The sequence below is a fragment of the Octopus bimaculoides genome, chromosome 12 (assembly GCF_046866305.1).
Source record: "Octopus bimaculoides isolate indiv1 chromosome 12, ASM4686630v1, whole genome shotgun sequence".
NCBI lineage: Eukaryota > Metazoa > Mollusca > Cephalopoda > Octopoda > Octopodidae > Octopus > Octopus bimaculoides.
In genome coordinates, this window is record NC_142939.1 from 50456367 (window position 1) to 50475028 (window position 18662).

General features: G+C 36.4%; 1 protein-coding gene across 1 annotated transcript in view; it reads right to left on the minus strand.

Annotated features, from left to right (window-relative positions):
• LOC106872687 (protein prenyltransferase alpha subunit repeat-containing protein 1) overlaps positions 1-18227 on the minus strand; it is an 18641-nt gene extending 414 nt beyond the window's left edge. Inside the window, exons 1-6 of the mRNA XM_014919762.3 lie at positions 14403-18227; positions 7077-7246; positions 3540-3615; positions 2243-2347; positions 1762-2083; positions 586-875 (exon numbers count right to left, since the gene is read on the minus strand). Of these exons, the coding sequence (XP_014775248.1) occupies positions 586-875; positions 1762-2083; positions 2243-2347; positions 3540-3615; positions 7077-7246; positions 14403-14467 (1028 nt within the window). The 5' untranslated portion in view covers positions 14468-18227. The remainder of the gene's footprint in view (positions 1-585; positions 876-1761; positions 2084-2242; positions 2348-3539; positions 3616-7076; positions 7247-14402) is intronic.
• Between the last annotated feature and the right edge of the window lie 435 nt (positions 18228-18662).

The following is an 18662-nucleotide window of genomic DNA, read 5'->3' on the forward strand; positions in this document are numbered from 1 at the left end:
ATAATAATAATAATCCTTTCTACTATAGGCACAAGGCCTGAAATTTGGGGGAGGGGATAGTTGATAACATCGACCCCACTACTCAACTGGTACTTAATTTATCGACCCTGAAAGGATGAAAGGCAAAGTCAACTGCAGCAGAAGTTGAACACAGAATGTATCGGCAGATGAAACACCACTAAGCATTTCGCCCAGCACACTAACAATTCTGATGGGGCAAAGTAATGCAAGGAAGACCTCAATACCTTACTTCATGAGAGAGAGGTCAACAACAATAACATGATGATTAACCCTTTCAAATTTCTTTGTCAAATGACTTACTTATTTATCCACATTGTTTTGAATTAGTCACATATTATCTTGTAGCTTCAGGATTCCAATGGCGTGTTTGTATATTTTTAAAATGACATTGTAGGATAGGTCTGAGAGGTTGGATCTGGTTAGTTTTAACATAAAACAGTTAAAATATTAGGGCCAGATATGGCCGGATTAAAGGGTTAAGAAGACAAGGAGGGATAGAAAATTCAACCTTCAGTTATGAAATAAAAAAAATAAAAAAAAGCTAATAAATAAAGTTTGTGTTACCTGTGATACCAGAGAGTTTCATGACCTGGATATGAGTGGATTAAGAAACTTATTAAGGACATCTCAGAGATGAAAGGGTTTTCGACTGGCAGTTGACTGCAGCCATTGTTGTGAGTATTGTTAACCGGTCTGGATCCGTCTGTGTTGTCACAGTGGTCTGACAATGAGCATTGGTATTGTTGGCAAGAAGACAATTGCATTAAAAGAAACTGACGGTACTGGAAACAGCTATGATCAGATATATGTTGTTGGATCCATGACTTAGACCAGGATAGCTCCGACAAAAACATCTAAACAGAGTGAATTGAAAAAAAATTTGGAGTAATTAAAAATTACGATGGGGTTATGATATTTTAGACTCATCAACTAACTTTTTGAGTAAATAGGCATAGCATATGGTTAAGAAGTTTGCTTCCAAACCATGGGATTGGGGTTCAGTCTCATTGTGAGGTATTTGGGGCAAGTGTCCTCTACTATAACCCAAGGCCAACCATAGTCTTGTGAGTGGATTTGGTACATGGAAATTGAAAGCCTATTGTGTGCATGTGCGTGTGTGTGTGTGTGTGTGTGTGTGTGTGATCATGATGATCATCATTTAATATCTGTCTTCCATGATGGATTGTTTGACATGACCCAATGAGCCAGATGCGTCACTGGACTCCAATGTCTGCATTGGCATGATTCCTTTGGCTGGATGACCTTCCTACTGCCAGCCACTTTAAAGAGTGTACTGGGTGTTTTTTTCAGTGACACTGGCACGAGTGAAGTAACTTGCAAGACAAGTTATGTCAAGTGGTGAGAGGCTAAATTGCGATGGAACAGGGACAGGTATTTCACTATAGAAGACATATGTGGCTACCTCACATAATAAAAAGTGTGGACGAGAGTAGCTGGAAGGAAGACAAATATGTTGGTGACTAGGGTACAAAGATGTATAACTGCTAGGTGAAAACGTACAGTGAAGTAAACAAATGGAATAAGGGCAAACAAAATACAGCGAAGGACAAATCTGAAAAATAATGAATCTTAGAAATAAGATGACAAAGAGCTGTCTGGTGAGTATAGAAAATAGATGTTAATATACTGCTGCTGCTGATGATGGTGATTATTACTATTACTACTACTACTACTACTACTACTACTACTACTACTTGAGAATAGAGACGGAGGACTTACTGTGTAAGAATAACAGAGTATGAGTTTCATCACCCAGGTGCGATGATTCCAAGCATAATAATTGCAAGAGTATTTGGAAGCTGCTAATGTACAGGTATCAAATTCAGCCACAAGTATATTGTAGACAGGTGAATTGACTTCAGCAGTAGGAAGATGAATATGGTACATGTGATTGTTGTGACCATTACTGTTATTTGGCGACCATGGCTGGTCTGTGGACCGGAAGCAGTTTTGTGAATTAATGTCTCTGTTCTCTCTCCGATCTCTCATCAAAGCTTGAAGAACTGGACATTGCGATACTAGGTGATTTAATAACCATTTCCTGAAAATTAAAAAAAAAAAAAAAGCAGTTACATATAGTCATATATTCTCAGAATGGAAAGTATTCTCACACACATTAGAATTCTTCACTCTCTGTGACAATCCTGCATTTTATTCTCTGTTGTGTTGAATTTGATGAATATAAGAAATAAACAGTTACCTGTGGGAAAACACTTCAGCACTCTTAGGATGCTTTGTAAGGATCAAAGTGCCAAGCTTTAAGCAGTCACCAGCTTTTAGATCCCCAGTCAAAATCAGCTCCTTCCTACAAAAACAAAAAAACAAAATACAAATGTAAGTAACTCTGTTGATATATTCTCATCCTGTTAATCTCTTTACCCTCTAAACTGAAGAAACTATATGAACCAGGTTACATGAGAAAATGTAAAAATTAAAAATGAACCAATAAACAAACCAACTTATTCCATTGGCATCAGAGCAACAGAATTTGTATGAAATGGACAATTCATTGAACTGACCTCAATACACATCATGTGCTTTATTGATAAGGGAACTATTTAAACTCCAGAGATTAAAAGGATGAAGCTAACTACTGCAAAGGGTATGGTGCAGTTTTCTAACATTTCTATTATTCTACAGTTTTTTAACAGTTATGAACCAAAAATAGAGCTTCAATGTAGTCTCTCAGTTTGTTAAAAATAGCTGCCAAATGTCCCTCAAATCACAATTTATGTTAAAAAAAAAGGAAACATTGGATAAAGTAGCTGTAGGTAAACTGAAAAATAAAGGTGAGAGAGCTGCATGTTTGATCATAGGTCTACTGGATCGAGGTTGACCTGAGTGGGTTACAAAAAACCATAACAACTCTAACCTCAAACAACATCTGCTACTCCTCCTTCTGATGTTGGCAACATAAATTAACATAAATTAACCTGAAAATTTCGATGGAAAGTTTTTTTTAAAATTTAGATCATTTTAAAACACGAAGTTTGTGTCATAAAACCAAAGACAGTCTCAGGTGGTTTGGTGTTAAAAAAGTTTAAGACATTCCGCAGGAGTGGCTGTGTGGTAAGTAGCTTGCTTACCAACCACATGGTTCTGGGTTCATTCCCACTGCGTGGCACCTTGGGCAAGTGTCATCTACTATAGCCTCAGGCCGACCAAAGCCTTGTGAGTGGATTTGGTAGACGGAAACTGAAAGAAGCCCGTCGTATATATGTATATATATATGTATGTGCGTGTATATGTTTGTATGTCTGTGTCTGTCCCCCCAACATCGCTTGACAACCGATGCTGATGTGTTTATGTCCCCGTAACTTAGCGGTTCGGCCAAAGAGACCGATAGAATAAGTACTAGGCATCCAAAGAATAAGTCCTGGGGTCGATTTGCTCGACTAAAGGCGGTGCTCCAGCATGGCCACAGTCAAGTGACTGAAACAAGTAAAAGAGTAAAAGAGTAACATATAGAAGATAAACAATAAACTACATAAACTCACCTAACATTCCAGGCGGTGCTACACTCTGGATTAATCATCACCACAGCACGCGTGAGGGACAAGATTTCATGAGGTTCTGAAAAATAATAAAAATAAGAATCCTTTCTACTAAAGGCACAAGGCCTGAAATTTTGGTGGGAGGGAGACTAGTCAATTACATTGACCCCAATATTTCACTGGTACTTTTTTATCGACCCCGAAAGGATGAAAGGCAAAGTCAACCTAGACGGAATTTGTACTCAGAATGTAAAGACAGGTGAAATACTGCTAATTATTCTGCCAGCTCACTACCTTAATAATAATAATAATAATAATAATAATAATAATGATGACGATGATGATTTCTTTTATTGGCCCCAAACACCCAAGACATAGAAGACAATATCAAAGGATGAGTTACAACACACAAAAGCCAAAAACAAAACAGGTAGGGTTTACATCAATCAAAGAGAGACACTATCACATTAAAAGATATAACAAAGGATATATAGATAGAAAATAGGGAAATAAATAATAAATGAATAATTAGAATCCCCAATAGCAGGGTAATCCACAGTAAAACCCACGCAAAAATCTCAGATTATTCTCCCATCCTCAAGGCATGGGGAAAGTGCTCTCTTCCAGTTTCTTTTCTTCTGTTTAGAAAAGCATACTCAGAGTCAATCCATTCAGTCTCATTAGTCTTGCCACTCTTGTCCACCATTTGATAAACATAATTGTTGGCACTCCGTCACTTACGATGTCGAGGGTTCCAGTTGATCCAATCAACGGAACAGCCTGCTCGTGAAATTAGCGTGCAAGTGGCTGAGCATTCCACAGACACGTGTACCCTTAACGTAGTTCTCGGGGATATTCAGCGTGACACAGTGTGACAAGGCTGGCCCTTTGAATTACAGGCACAACAGAAACAGGAAGTAAGATTGAGAGAAAGTTGTGGTGAAAGAGTACAGCAGGGGTCACCACCATCCCCTGCCAGAGCCTCGTGGAGCTTTAGGTGTTTTCGTTCAATAAACACTCACAATGCCCGGTCTGGGAATCGAAACCACGATCCTGTGATCGCGAGTCTGCTGCCCTAACCACTGGGCCATTGCGCCTCCACACCTAAGTGGTAGATGTAATTCATTTCCCAGTTTCACATCACTACCTGGTCCTTGGGTGTTCTAAGCAAAGTCTGCTCTGTGAGAAGCATTTAAACCAGGTCTTTGATCTGAGAAGAGGTTCCTCCCACCCTTCTCAAGGCCTTTATAAAGGGTCCAGAGCACTGCCTTCCTTTCTGACTATAAGATTAAAAAAGTAAACTAACATTTTCCTACTTCCCACCTGCAGTGAATTGATCGCAATGAACTTACCTGTAATCAGAATATTATGCTTACAAAATAAAGAAAAAGAAATGCAATTTCATCCCAACAAAGGAAAACATAACCAAAAACACTATTATATCAATTAGTTAAGAAACCTGATCAAAGCAAGCCTTGTGAAGGAAATATCTGTTCAGTAACACAATTACTACTGAAAAGTACTGAGTGGCTGAGAGTAGAAACAGCTTAGATTATTGCAAACCTTTAATTTTACCAGTAGAAGCCTACTGCAGACAAAGTTCTCAATTATAGCTTATGTTGGCAATAAATGTCCAATGGAGGCCACATAGGTTATTAAAAACCACTTGACAGCAATATCCATGATGATGATGATGATAGGGGGAGTGAAATGGTTGAATGGTTTGAGCTGAGGTACTGGACACACTGAGAGATAGTGAGTTCTTATCTCAGTGCAGGTAGTTCATAGTAGGTCACTTAATTTTATATGCTTCAGTTTACTTGGCTAAGAGAACAGAGACATCAGACCATGGTAATTACAACAGACTATGTGTGAGAGAGAGAGAGAGAGAGAGAGAGAGAGAGAGAGAGAGAGAGAGAGAGAGAGAGAGAGAGAGAGAGAGAGAGAGAGAGAGAGAGAGAGAGAGAGAAAGAGAGAGAGAGAGAGAGAGCTGCTTTCTTTTTGCTCAATGCCAGTGTATCTAAAGATACGAGTAGACTTAATAAGCTCTTATGCAGTGTGGAAAAATTAGCCTAGAGTAAGCTAACAGATAATTCGGTTATATTAAATGTGTAGTTAGCTTCATTGTGTAAGGAAGTTGTTTATCAACAAAACAAAAACACTGCATTTTAGAGAATATTTTGTAAGAAGCAGTAGTACCACTGTCATAAATTAAGTATCCTTTTTTCCATGCTTGTATGGGTTGGACACAATGTGTTGGGCCAGGTTTTATAAAGCTGGATACCCTTCCTGTTTCCAACCTTCACCTGTTTCTAAGCAAGATAATATTCCTTGTAGTCAGACGTTCCCAATAAAGATTAGAAACAAATGGAACCACTTGTATGACAGTGATACTCATTTACAGTTACCATGTGATGTCATGACAAAATGTGTCCATTTCTATAAGGTCTTTATGCAGACTACCTTTAACCTTTTCGATACCAAACCTATCTGAAACTGCTATTGGTTACATATATATATATATATGATACAAGCTTCCTGCTTAGTGCAATCTAATACTAATACTAATACTTACCTTTAAAATTTCAAATCAATATAAGTTCTAAATACCAGCTTAATAAATTGTAAAATTATTTCATTAAAATTCATTATTTTCAAAATTAATTGAAACATTAGGTAATGTATTTTAACCAAAATATGAGAACAAAATGGTTTATTATTGATAGCAAATCCTTTTTCATGGTTACTGAACTTCAAGAAACATATCAGGAATCACTATGAAGGCAGCTACTGCAGTGTACAAAGAGGCTATCGATATGCTGTAGGGAATGAAGTGGAAGCAAGGCTCTTTGAGTTCTATGATGCAAACCACTTAGCCATTTGTAGCACTAGCTTTAGGACACTGGCTATCCTTCTGATCCCTTACCAATATGATGAACATGCAAGCCAGAAAGAGACTTCATACACACCAAGAAATGGGACAGACAGTTGGTTGTGAATACTAAGTCTTTCCCCAAGTGAAGAATGTACCAATATAGATTAGTGGTATCAGAATAAGAGGTAAATGGATTCAGAAATACAAGACAATTTGTAGAAGAAAGGTATGGAAGCTGAAAGATTCCTTAGCCACATCGAAGGTTGAAGATATATTAAGTGAAACATACAGAGGAAGGGGATGAGAGGGAGTCTCAAAAAGAAAACTAGGAGTTCCAGCTGTAAGCCAAAGACTAGATCTGTGGATGGTGCAAGGTTGCAGATTTGTGGAAAGTGACATGGTGGTGGAATAGTACAGTAGACATAGGCACAGGCATGGCTGTCTGGTTAAGAAGTTTGCTTCCCAACTTCATAGTTTCAGGTTCGGTGTGGCACCTTAATTGTTTTTCTATAGTCCCAGGCCGACCAAAGCTTTGTGAGTGAATTTGGTAGGCACAAACTGCGACACTCATTGTGTGTGTCTGTGCGCATGGTGTGCATGTATGTGTCTCCCTGTTTTGACAAACTTTGAAGGAAGTAGAGACAGCAACAAAAATGGAACCTTACCAAGATATTTGGAATTGGCTTCTCTGTTCCGCCAAGCCAGGAGTTTTGTGTAGGCATGTTGGAAAAGAACTTTAACACTCCAAAACTCTATTCCAAGCTTGTGGCTAACAAGTGTCACCGGACTCCGATTCTGTGTGGCTTGATCAACTGGTAGGTAGTCATATTCATCACTGAAAAAGAACAACAACAATAATAATGGACACAAATTTTGGCATAAGGCCAGCAAGTTCGGGGAGGGGTAAGTTCATTATATTGATCCGAGTGCTCGACTTATACTTATTTTATCAACTCCAAATGACTAAGTTGACTTTGGTGGAGTTTGAACTCAAAACATAAAGACACACAAAATACCATTAAGCATTTTGCCTGGCTTGCTAACAATTCTGCCAGTTCACTGCCCTCACAACAATAATATTAATAATAATAATAATAATAATAATAATAATAATAATAATAATAATGGTTTTAAATTTTTCCACAAGGGCAGCCATTCTGGGGTAGGGGATGTGTCGATTACATCGACCCCAGTGTTCAAATGGTACTTAATTTATTGACCCCAAAAGGATGAAAGGCAAAGTCAACCTCGGCTTGACCGGTGTATTATTTTATTGACTCCAGAGAGATGGCTAAGTTGACCTTGGTGGGATTTGAAATCAGAACATAAAGAGTTAGAAGTAATACTGTTATGCATTTTGTCCGACGTCGCAACAATTCTGACAGCTCACTGCCTTAATAATAATAATCCTGTCTACTAAAGGCACAAGGTCTAAAATTTTGTGGGAGGAGGCTAGTCTAATTAATTGATCCCAGTGTTTCTGGTATTTAAATTATTGACCTCAATAGGATGAATGGCAAAGTTGACCTTGGCAGAATCAGAACTCAGAACGTGCAGACAGAGGAAACGCTGCTAAGTATTTTGCCTGGCATGATAACAATTCTGCCAGCTCATCGCCTTAATAATAATAATAATAATAATAATAATAATAATAATAATAATAATAATAATAAAGAAAAGCTATCATTGACTCAAAATCAATTTTGATTTTATCACTATTAGTACTTATTTTATTTACCATAAAAGAACAAAAACTACAGTAAAAACTCAACAGGATTTAAGTTAAAAGTACATAATTAAATGTCACATGAGATTTATAAATACATACTACACTTCCTTGTTTTTATCTCTTTCCTTAAACACACATTCATGTTGTCATCTTTTATTATAATTTTTTTTTGTTTCATTTTGTTCTGTACAATGCATTGGTTCAGCCATGCTTGCTGTGTTTCTTGATTTGTTTGGAATGTTTTTGTAACATGCTAGCCGAGAAGAGATTTGTAACCAAGAGATTCTAAGAAGATGGGGAAGGGACACAGTGAGGGGTAGTCCATGAGCTACACACAGTACAACCAATTCTGCCGTGAGGAAGAGACAAAGAGAGGAATTAATCAACCTAGGTACTTGACCGATACATATTTATCAACCCCAGAAGGTTGAAGGGCAAAGTTAACCTTGGCAGTATTTGAACTCAGAATGCAAAAGAAGCCAGAATAATTGCCACAACACATAAGTGCAACATTCTGATAACTGATTGCCCAAGTGCTGTTACAAACTTTCAAAAACAATTAGATCTTCCCTCACAAGGAATACAAACGTACAAATTTATGGCAAAAATTTTACTGAGCTTTCATTCATTTTCTTAATCCTTTTGTTCCTATATTTCTTTCGAAATGCACTGCTTTTGTTTCAACAATTAATTCTGAAAACATTGTGAATTTAGTAAAACAATTTTGTATTATAAAACTGGTGCTTGGAATATAAATTAAAAAGAAATAGATCACTTTAAAACAGGGAGTGTGTATCATAGAATGATATTAAAATCATATAGTCACACAAGAACATATTTTTTCTTTCTATTTTTGTGTGGGGAGTAGAAACTGATTAAACCAATTCCCAGTAATTGATTAGTATTTATATATTTTAATGACTCTAGAAAGATATAAGGCAAAGTTACTTTGGTTGGATATGAACTCCTAACATAGAATCACACAATAAAATACTCCAAGGTATTTTGTCAAATGCTTTCCCGATTCTGCCAATCCAGTACTCCTTAATTGCTTTCTGATCATATTTCTAACAAAGACACACTACACATGTACTTCAATTAGTTTTGAAAAGTAATAAAGAGTTCTAGAGTGATTTTATAAAATAATTTTGTTACAATTTGCTGGTTTGGAATATGATGTATTGAAAAGATTTTCACATAAAAGTATAATGGGAAGTTTTTATTAAACTGTGAATATTTTAAATAAGAAGTTTTGTATTGTAAAATCACGAGTGAGTTGGTGTTGAACAGTTTAGTAATTACAGTTTATTTTGATTAATCACAAATGTCATTTTTAACAAACTCTCAAATGTCAGATGGAGTCACTACATATTCAATCATAGAATCAAAGATACATTTACAAATGCTAAATTTTACTATTATAATTCTATTCATAGTATAGCTACACACATGGTTGTGTGGTAAAAAGATTGCTTCCCAACCACATGGTTCTGGGTTCAGTCCCACAGTGTACTATAGCCTCAGCCTGACACAAAGCCTTTGATTAGATATGGTAGATGGAAACTGAAAGAAGCCCATCGTATATGTCAGTGGTTCCCAACCTGTGGTCCACGAACCCCTGATGGTTTGTGAACTGAATTCAAAACTTCATATATATATGTACGTACATAAGGATAAGCATATTAAAAGGGGTTCTTGGTAGTGAAAAGGTTGGGAACCACTGGTATAAGTGTGAGTGTGTGTCTTTGTGCCTGTGTTTATCCCTGCTCACCACTTAACAACCAGTGTTGGTCTGCTTACATCCCTGTAACTTAGCAGTTCAGCAAAAGAGATTGATAGAATAAGTACCATGCTTGAAAAAAAATACTGGAGTCGATCCATTTGACTAAAGATTCTTCAAGGTAGTGCCCCAGTATGGCCATAGGCTAATGACTGAAACAAGTAAAAGATATTCATACTTTAACCTCTCATCACTTAGCATAAAGATACCTCACTCTCTATTGTGTTCCTCGCAGTTAAAGGGGTTTACTCTTGTGAGCTACATGATGACCCCCACTGGTACCGGTGTCCCAATAAGAAGCATTCAGTACATTCTGTAAAGTGGTTGATGTCAGGAAGGGCATTCAGCTATAGAGACCATGCCAAAGCAACTAGTGGAATATAACACAGTCCTCCAGCATATTGGATCCTGTCCAAACCATCTGACTCATGCCAGCATGGAGGACAGGCATTAAAAGATGATGAGGACGATAATGATTCAGGATGCTTTTTAGGAGTAATAACTAACCTTGTTACTTTAAAAAGATGAATGGCAAAGTTGACCTCAGTTGGATTAGAACTCATAATGTAAATGGTTATAATTAAATAGTGTCAGCATTGCGCTTGATGCTCTAATGATTTTGACAGTCTGCTACCTCATATAATGCTAGTCATAAACAGCTGCTAACCTTTTACTTACAACCTACATTTGACAATTATTTGCTCGCATATATGGGACAGTGTAATGACTACATACATACACACATACACAGTGAAATATGCACAAACATTCCAAATAGTAAAAGTATAAAAAGGAGAGGAAAGCAAGCTGTTTGAGTGTCAAACCTTCACTCACATCATTCTACAAACAGTTGTAGCATTTCTTTCTTCTTTAATGTTGTTGCAATAACTTCTTTTATTTGTCTGAACTTGCAGACACAGCATACTCCTACTACCCAAAATTTTATATTAAATACTACACCAAACCAACCTTCTGGAACTTAGGTCTATACCACACCATCTCCACCAACAAACTTAAAACTAAACATTCAATCACCTTAACTTCTCTATTCTGTTAATGTACCTCAAGTTCCGAAAGGAATTTTTAAAGAGTTGATTAGTTCTGCTAAAATGGCACTAGATAAAACATCAATGTTTGTGCACAAAGCATTCCCAGGTGATCTGACTCCTATTCCTCACACCTAGTGAATTGAAATGGCCTGTTTTAAATGAATAAATTCTCTTACTGAAACAATTTTTGTTTTATTTAATGTCATCAGAATAAGTGTCAAGGGTTCACCATAAAATATAGTTAAGGATCCTTATAATTTCTTTGAAAATCATATGGAGGACATACAGCAATAAGTTTTTTTAACTGCTGATTTAAATACACACAAAAGAGAAAAACTGCCAAACTTTGTTGCCATTTTTTCTTTGGGTCTTACAGTTGGATGTCCTTCCTATCACCAACCACTTTCCAGTATGGACTGAGTACATTGTAATATGCCAGAAGCACTACAGAGGTTGTCTGTCAGAGCTAAAGCATCCCACTTGGAGTGAAGGTGTAGACGAGCAGTTAGTGACTACATTGTCTGTGGGTCCAAATTTACAAACGTCTTTTACATAATGTTGACATTCGTTTTCTCTCCACTCCCCTACAAGCATTGTTCCAACAAATGCAGCTTCTTTACGGGGATTTTTTTTTTTTTTGGCATATTACTAGTATTGGTCTCACAGTGATGAAATGGAATCAGTAGTTTGTAAAGTGATTGATACTCTATCTCAAAAAAGGCAATGATAGTATTTGGATGTTTATGGAATTAAAAGGCTATTGAACAAATTCTAAAATTGTGTCATAAATTTCTGATAACGTGAAAATTTTCTATTCTGCTTTTCCTTCTTTTACTCTGTTACATCCATTTTCTCTTCCACCGATTCACACACAGCACACATTCAATCATATACACTCGCTTTCAAAGTGAAATATGAACAAAAAAAAACAAAAAAACTTAATAAATCTTAAATAATATCTTTTTGTCAAAAGAATTGCGTTAACTGAAATACTTATTTCGAAAGTGAATCGCAAAACTAAAATAAAAATAGAATAAAAACTACCGTGACTGCATCGAAATGTCTAGAATACAACCGAACATAGCAAAGTTGGTAAATAAATACAATGATATCTGGTATCTATCATAATTAAAGAACTTCTAGATTTCAAGGGGAGGAAATGAGATTATACGATTCTCGTGCTTTCCCCCAGAATTTTAGTGACATAAGAGGAAATGTCGCAGTTACACTCAAGAATTTAAAGCCGGCTTGACCAGAGCCAAATAACCTTGAAATTTTAAACCTCAAAAGCCGGTTTTCTGAGTAAACATGTAACTAATGATGATGATGATGATGAGTTTACTTCTGTGTAATACTAGCATTTATTTTATGAGAGACGCTGGAAAAAATTAATAAACAAATAAATAGGGATAATTAGACATAATTAAGGTAAGAACCTAGAAGATTACACATACAAGTACAAAATTTGGGGTGGGGTAATCGAGATGGTGGTGAATGATTGAGAATATATAATATTCATGCCTTTTTCCAAGGACACAAACTATATAAGTAACTGCAGAACCGAAACTGCCCTCGTTAATTTTTGCTGTGTGTGTGTGTGTGGGGGGGGATGCAGGTATGAAAGCCACAACCTCCCATATCTCGGGATTCATTCCTATACAAGAAACAATTCCACACACGATGATAATTCTTAGGTTTGTTGAAATTACTGTTTACATTATGTTTTGGAATCGTTAAAAAACAATGAAATATATATAAATATATATGGGTGAAAGAATCGTGTTACATTTTCCATAGACACACACACACAGACATTTTGGTGCTGTTTACCATTTCTCAAATCACATTATATACGAAGTATGTTTCTCTATCTCTGATATTAAACAAATATATTGATAGAAGTGAGAAAAAATCTTGGCATAACTACACATTAGTGTCCCGCCAACTTTTAATGAAATTTTCCAGAAATACGTTTCCCAGGATCTCGATTATGACTATCATGACCACATTAAAAACAATAATTTTTCAACAGGGTTTCGAATCATTCTCGCTCTTTCGACTTTGTTTCTTCATGTATATATTTATATGACACTTTATAGAAACATGTTTTTCAGATTGTAGATTACATAATGTTGAGGTTTCAAACATAGGAATTCGAAAAGAAAAAAAAGTTAAGACATTTGTAGCGAATCAGGTTGGCGAGAATAAGAACGATCTCCACCGAAATGGTCTTTTTTTTTTATTTTTCTAAATTCTTTAAACACAATCATAATCTACATTATCGAAAACGTATCTCAAAGAAATTCCATTAAAAAAAAATATCCATTTTTCAGAGAGTTATAGGGAAATAGAATCCAGGGCATCAATCTGTAGTTATGCCGGAATTTTTACTAATCACTTGCATTTATCTGCATCGTGACATGAAAAAGTGCGTGGTTGCACTAGTTGTGTATTCTATCGTTATTCACTTAATTAAACACACACACACACGTACATATCTTCATAAACACATCTGTATATGCATGTCTTGTCGCTAATTAAAACAGTGACAAGACGACAAATATATTTAGCTACTTCTACATCATTATTTTGCCATACATATACAATAATTATACATGAATAAGCGTGTGGATTTATATATGGATATATACATATATATTTGTATGCCTGTGCTCGCGTATTCATATATATATATATATATATATATATATATATATATATATATATATATATATACGTGTTGTTATACCTCGTTCAGAGATTTATTATATATAATATATATATATATATATAATCATATCGCTAACAGTAATGTGATGATGCAAACACACGCAAAAAGCTAGTTTGTATACTGTCATACACCTTCACTTGAAAATTATTATACACACATATTCAGTTACAGAAGATGTAGCAAGACTCGTAACGGAACACAATACCTTATGTATATAAGTGTTAAACTGGTCAATATATTGTTAACAAGATTAAACATACACAGAGTTATAAACACATATTGATATCTATAGATCTATATCTAAACATATCTATCTACCTATCTCTCTCTTTATAAGATAGATAGATAGATAGGTGGATAGATAGACAGACAGAAAGACACATAGATAGGTGTATGTATATATAGACAGGCAGACAGACATGTGCATTATTGCGTTATATATGCAATCCAGTTAAACATTAATTGTTACAGAGTATTTAATTTCGTTACAAATGCCGCACCTCTTATAAGCTTTCCTCGCTTCTGCCCACTCCTCTTTTACACTCGGATCGTACATAAAATCTGACCTATATAACACTATACACGGTCACACGCACACATATATATGCATATATACACACGCGTGTAGAAGTTTGTTGTGTTTATACAGACATAGAGAGACTGACGGACACGTATTCACAGAGAAGAAGAAGATCTACCTACATGGAAGGGTCACGCTTGAAGGCCAAGTTGACGTCCGATAGAATCCGTTCGCCTCGTGCGTCCATTCTTGTTTACCTGCTGTCACGTGACCAGCTGACAGCCAGCGCCACCTTGAACGTAGAGTGCAGGGTTTCAATCCCCACCTCCGTCTAACCCTCAACGTTCTTCGTCATATATATACGGCAGGAAAAAAAAAATAGTGAAATCAGCAGCCAGGAACACACAAATAATAAAATAGCGCTTTCTAAAATAGCATTTTCATCGAATTTTCGTTGTGGTTGTTGTCTACTCTATTTGGAGTGAGGAATTTAGCAGAGAGCCGTTTTTACGTAACCCTGTTTCGATTATAGGCTGTAACCTTTTTAGTTATGTAATTAACGTCATTTGCAAAGACATTTTATATCACATTCTAATTTTCATTCACCTAAAAATATTAGACGTATACGAGAGAATGAGTTTGTGTGTGTATGGAGAGAGACAGACAAGCAGAGAAAGAGAGAGAAAAAAATAAGTTTTGAAATACATAGAAGCAAACAATTAAACAAAGGACACAAACACACACATCTATGCGTATACATCTAGACATACGCAGTATGTGCACACGTGTACATGTATGTGCGTGTGTGCGCACGTGTTTATTTATGGTGATAATTTGATTTAACTTTAATGATTTAATGCCTATTAGAAAGGTATAACTGGAATATCAGTTCACCTTCTAAATAATTTTTTTTTATATATATAATTAATCTGTCATTGAATGGCAACCACAGTACAGTTCGTGAACCGGTTTCAAGTCTCGGTCGAAACACTGTTCACTCCACTTACGTCACAAGTTGTCCTTGTGAATTGTATGAAGGTCACAACGCCCTGTTTTAACTTCCGCTTAAAATGTCAGGTTTAATGTCACTGCTACCAGTTGATTATATGCAGATCTAACTTTTGAATGGAGATATAATTAATTAATTAATTAATTAATTAATTGGTTGATTGAGTGATTGATTGGATGTGTATTACATTTACACAGACTGACTTCAGATGGATGAAAGAGGAAAAAGTCGATCCCATCAGAATTTTGAAACCAAAACAACATGACCTTGAACCAGACAGTAAATCATCTGGTATGGCTATCTGTTAAGTTGGTTGGTTCAACACCAGATAGTAGTAGTAGTAGTAGTAGTAGTAGTAGTAGTAGTAGTAATTGTCTCTCATTTTGGTAAAAGGTTTTGTGTGGAGGGCTGGTTGATCATATCAATGCCCAGAATTTGGTTCTTTATTTCATCAGCTTTGGAGGGATGAAAAGCATAGCTCACTTCTTTCTGCAGGATTTGAACACAGAACATAAAAGTGCTGGAAAGAACAGTGCAATGTATTTTCTCTGGTGCACTAATGATTTAGCTTGATGATAGTTTCAAATTTTGGCACAAGGCCTGCAATTTCTGAGGAGGATTACATCAACCACAGTGTTCAACTGGTACTTATTTTATCAGGCCCAAAAGGATGAAAGGTATATTTGATCTCAGCTGAATTTGAACTCAGAACATAAAGAATCAGAAGAAATAGGCATTTTGTCCAATGGGGTAATGATTCTACCAGCTCACTACCTTAATGATAATAATAATGATAACGATAATTTCTTTTATTAACCGTAGGGATATAGATGAAGGGAACCTTCACAAGAACAGTCATCAATCTGTGATAGGGTTTACATAAACAGTAAGGAGAAAGAAATTTGGTCTGTTTAACACAATGGATTGAGGAAAAAGACAATAAGGAAATCTAAAAGCACAAAGGCTACACAAAACCATAAACGACACACCTGGTATGTAGTTGCAGGCCACCTAAGGCTGACCTAGGCTATACAACCACATCAATAAATATTTTCTATATATTATTCATAAGATTAAAAGAAGCATCTGCTCAGATGCTTATCACCATCACCATCATCATTTAACATCCTTTGTCCATGCTGGCATGGTTTGGACGGTTTAACCAGGGTTGGTAAGTTGAGGGTCTGCACCAGGCTCCAGTCTGATTTGGTATGGTTTCTACAGCTGGATGCCCTTCCTAATGCCAACCACACTGAGAGTGTAATGGGTGCTTTTACATGCCATCAGCATGGGTGCCAGTTGCATGACACCAGTATCTCCCACGACTATAATTTCACTTGGCTTGATGGGTCTTCTCATGCACAGCATATTGCCAAAAGTCTCGGTCATTTGTTATTGCTTCTGTGAGGCCCAGTGCTCAAAAGATGCCTTTTAATTGTCACTAGCATAGGGGCTAGTTATGTGACACCAGCATCAGCCACATTGCCTCCGTGAGGCCCAATGCTCGAAAAATATCTTAGAAATAGCAGTTAACTCTCCTTGTCTAAGGGAAGACCCTCAGCTTACCAGCTCTGGTAATTCACTTCTACCCACTTTGTATCTTAAGATCTCATCACTACTATTTTTACGTGATTGATCTATAAATTGATCAATGAGCATGAAGCTGTGGTGTGATATGGCTCATCAGATGATCTAAAATTCACTCACTTTTCACTCTGTAAAAGACTGTTTGGTGCCTAACTCAGCCAGTGACTTAGCTTTTTATCCCTTCAGGATCGATAAAATAAGTACCAGTTGAAAACTAGGGTTGATGTAAATGACTAGCCCCCTCCAACCACCAAAATTTCAGGCCTTGTGCCTGTTGTAGACAGGAGTATTTCCTAAGGGTTGCTTCTAGACCCAACTCATTTGTGTCAGGTGTACAGACTCATCTGTGGAGGCGCAATGGCCCAGTGGTTAGGGCAGCGGACTCGCGGTCATAGGATCGTGGTTTCGATTCCTAGACCGGGCGTTGTGAGTGTTTATTGAGCGAAAACACCTAAAGCTCCACGAGACTCCAGCAGGGGATGGTGGCGAACCCTGCTGTACTCTTTCACCACAACTTTCTCTCACTCTTACTTCCTGTTTCTGTTGTGCCTGTAATTCAAAGGGTCAGCCTTGTCACACTGTGTCGCGCTGAATATCCCCGAGAACTACGTTAAAGGTAAACGTGTCTGTGGAGTGCTCAGCCACTTGCACGTTAATTTCACGAGCAGGCTGTTCCGTTGATCGGATCAACTGGAACCCTCGACATCGTAAGCGACGGAGTGCCAACAACAACAGACTCATCTACTGAATGACGATTATAGTGTTGTAGGATAAAACAGGTTAAGAATCTGATCTTCCAAATAGGTTCTTTTCTGTCGAAAAAGGGAAGAGAAGAATAGTGAATATCAATGAAAGAGCTAAGGTATAACTACAGACTGGTCCCCTTCGACAACAATGTTTCCTTTCAGAAAAAAAAAAATTGCGTATTTTTTAATGAAACTTTGCAGAGATATATTTTCGAAAATATAGATTACGATTATATTGATTGATAATATTGGTTTCAAATTATGGTACAAAGCCAGCAATTTCGGGGTGGGTGGGATAAGTCGATAACATCGACCCTAGTAATCAACTGGTACTTATTATTTTTTTTGCGTCCAAAAGAATGAAAGTCAAAGTAAACCGCGGCAGAACTTGCGAATATTAAAAATTAATTTTCTTTTTTTTTCTTCGCTTACGTTTGTGGTTTCTTCGGTTTTGGATTTATATTAATGGGATTTTGTATTATATATGTATCATATGTGTGTGCGTGTATGTGTGTGTTATATGTAATTATTAAATTCGAAGAATCGAAATAAAGTATAAGTGCTTTCTATAAAAAAAATTAGGTAATCTTTCGGTATATGGTGTTTAAAAAGTAAGTAAGAATTAAAGGGGGAATAACAAGGAGAGATAAATACGTCAACTCACTGTTAAACAACGTTGACATTGGCTGAAGCCACCAAAAAGTGAACAAAAGTTTTTTTCTTTGGTACGGAATTCCTCCATATAAGCTGGTATAAATATGAGACGAATAAATTGTCTGACGTTCTAAATTGACGTCGTAATTTTCTTTTTACCCGCACCCATATATTCTCCACATTTTGCGTATGAACGTCGTTATTTGTCGGATCTACAAAGTTCTCTTGATGCACAAATCACTTCGTGGTTGGACATACCGTTATTTAAGTATGAGAACCTAATTATTTCCTCTTTAATTTTTATTTATTTTAAAACATCGTATATTGACAGATTACCATAAATTAAAAAAAAAACGTTTAAGGTGTTTTGAATTATTCCTCACCTACTTTTATTTCCTTATAACCTTTTAAAATGCGTGTTTTTAAGAGACGATTTTCAGAAATAC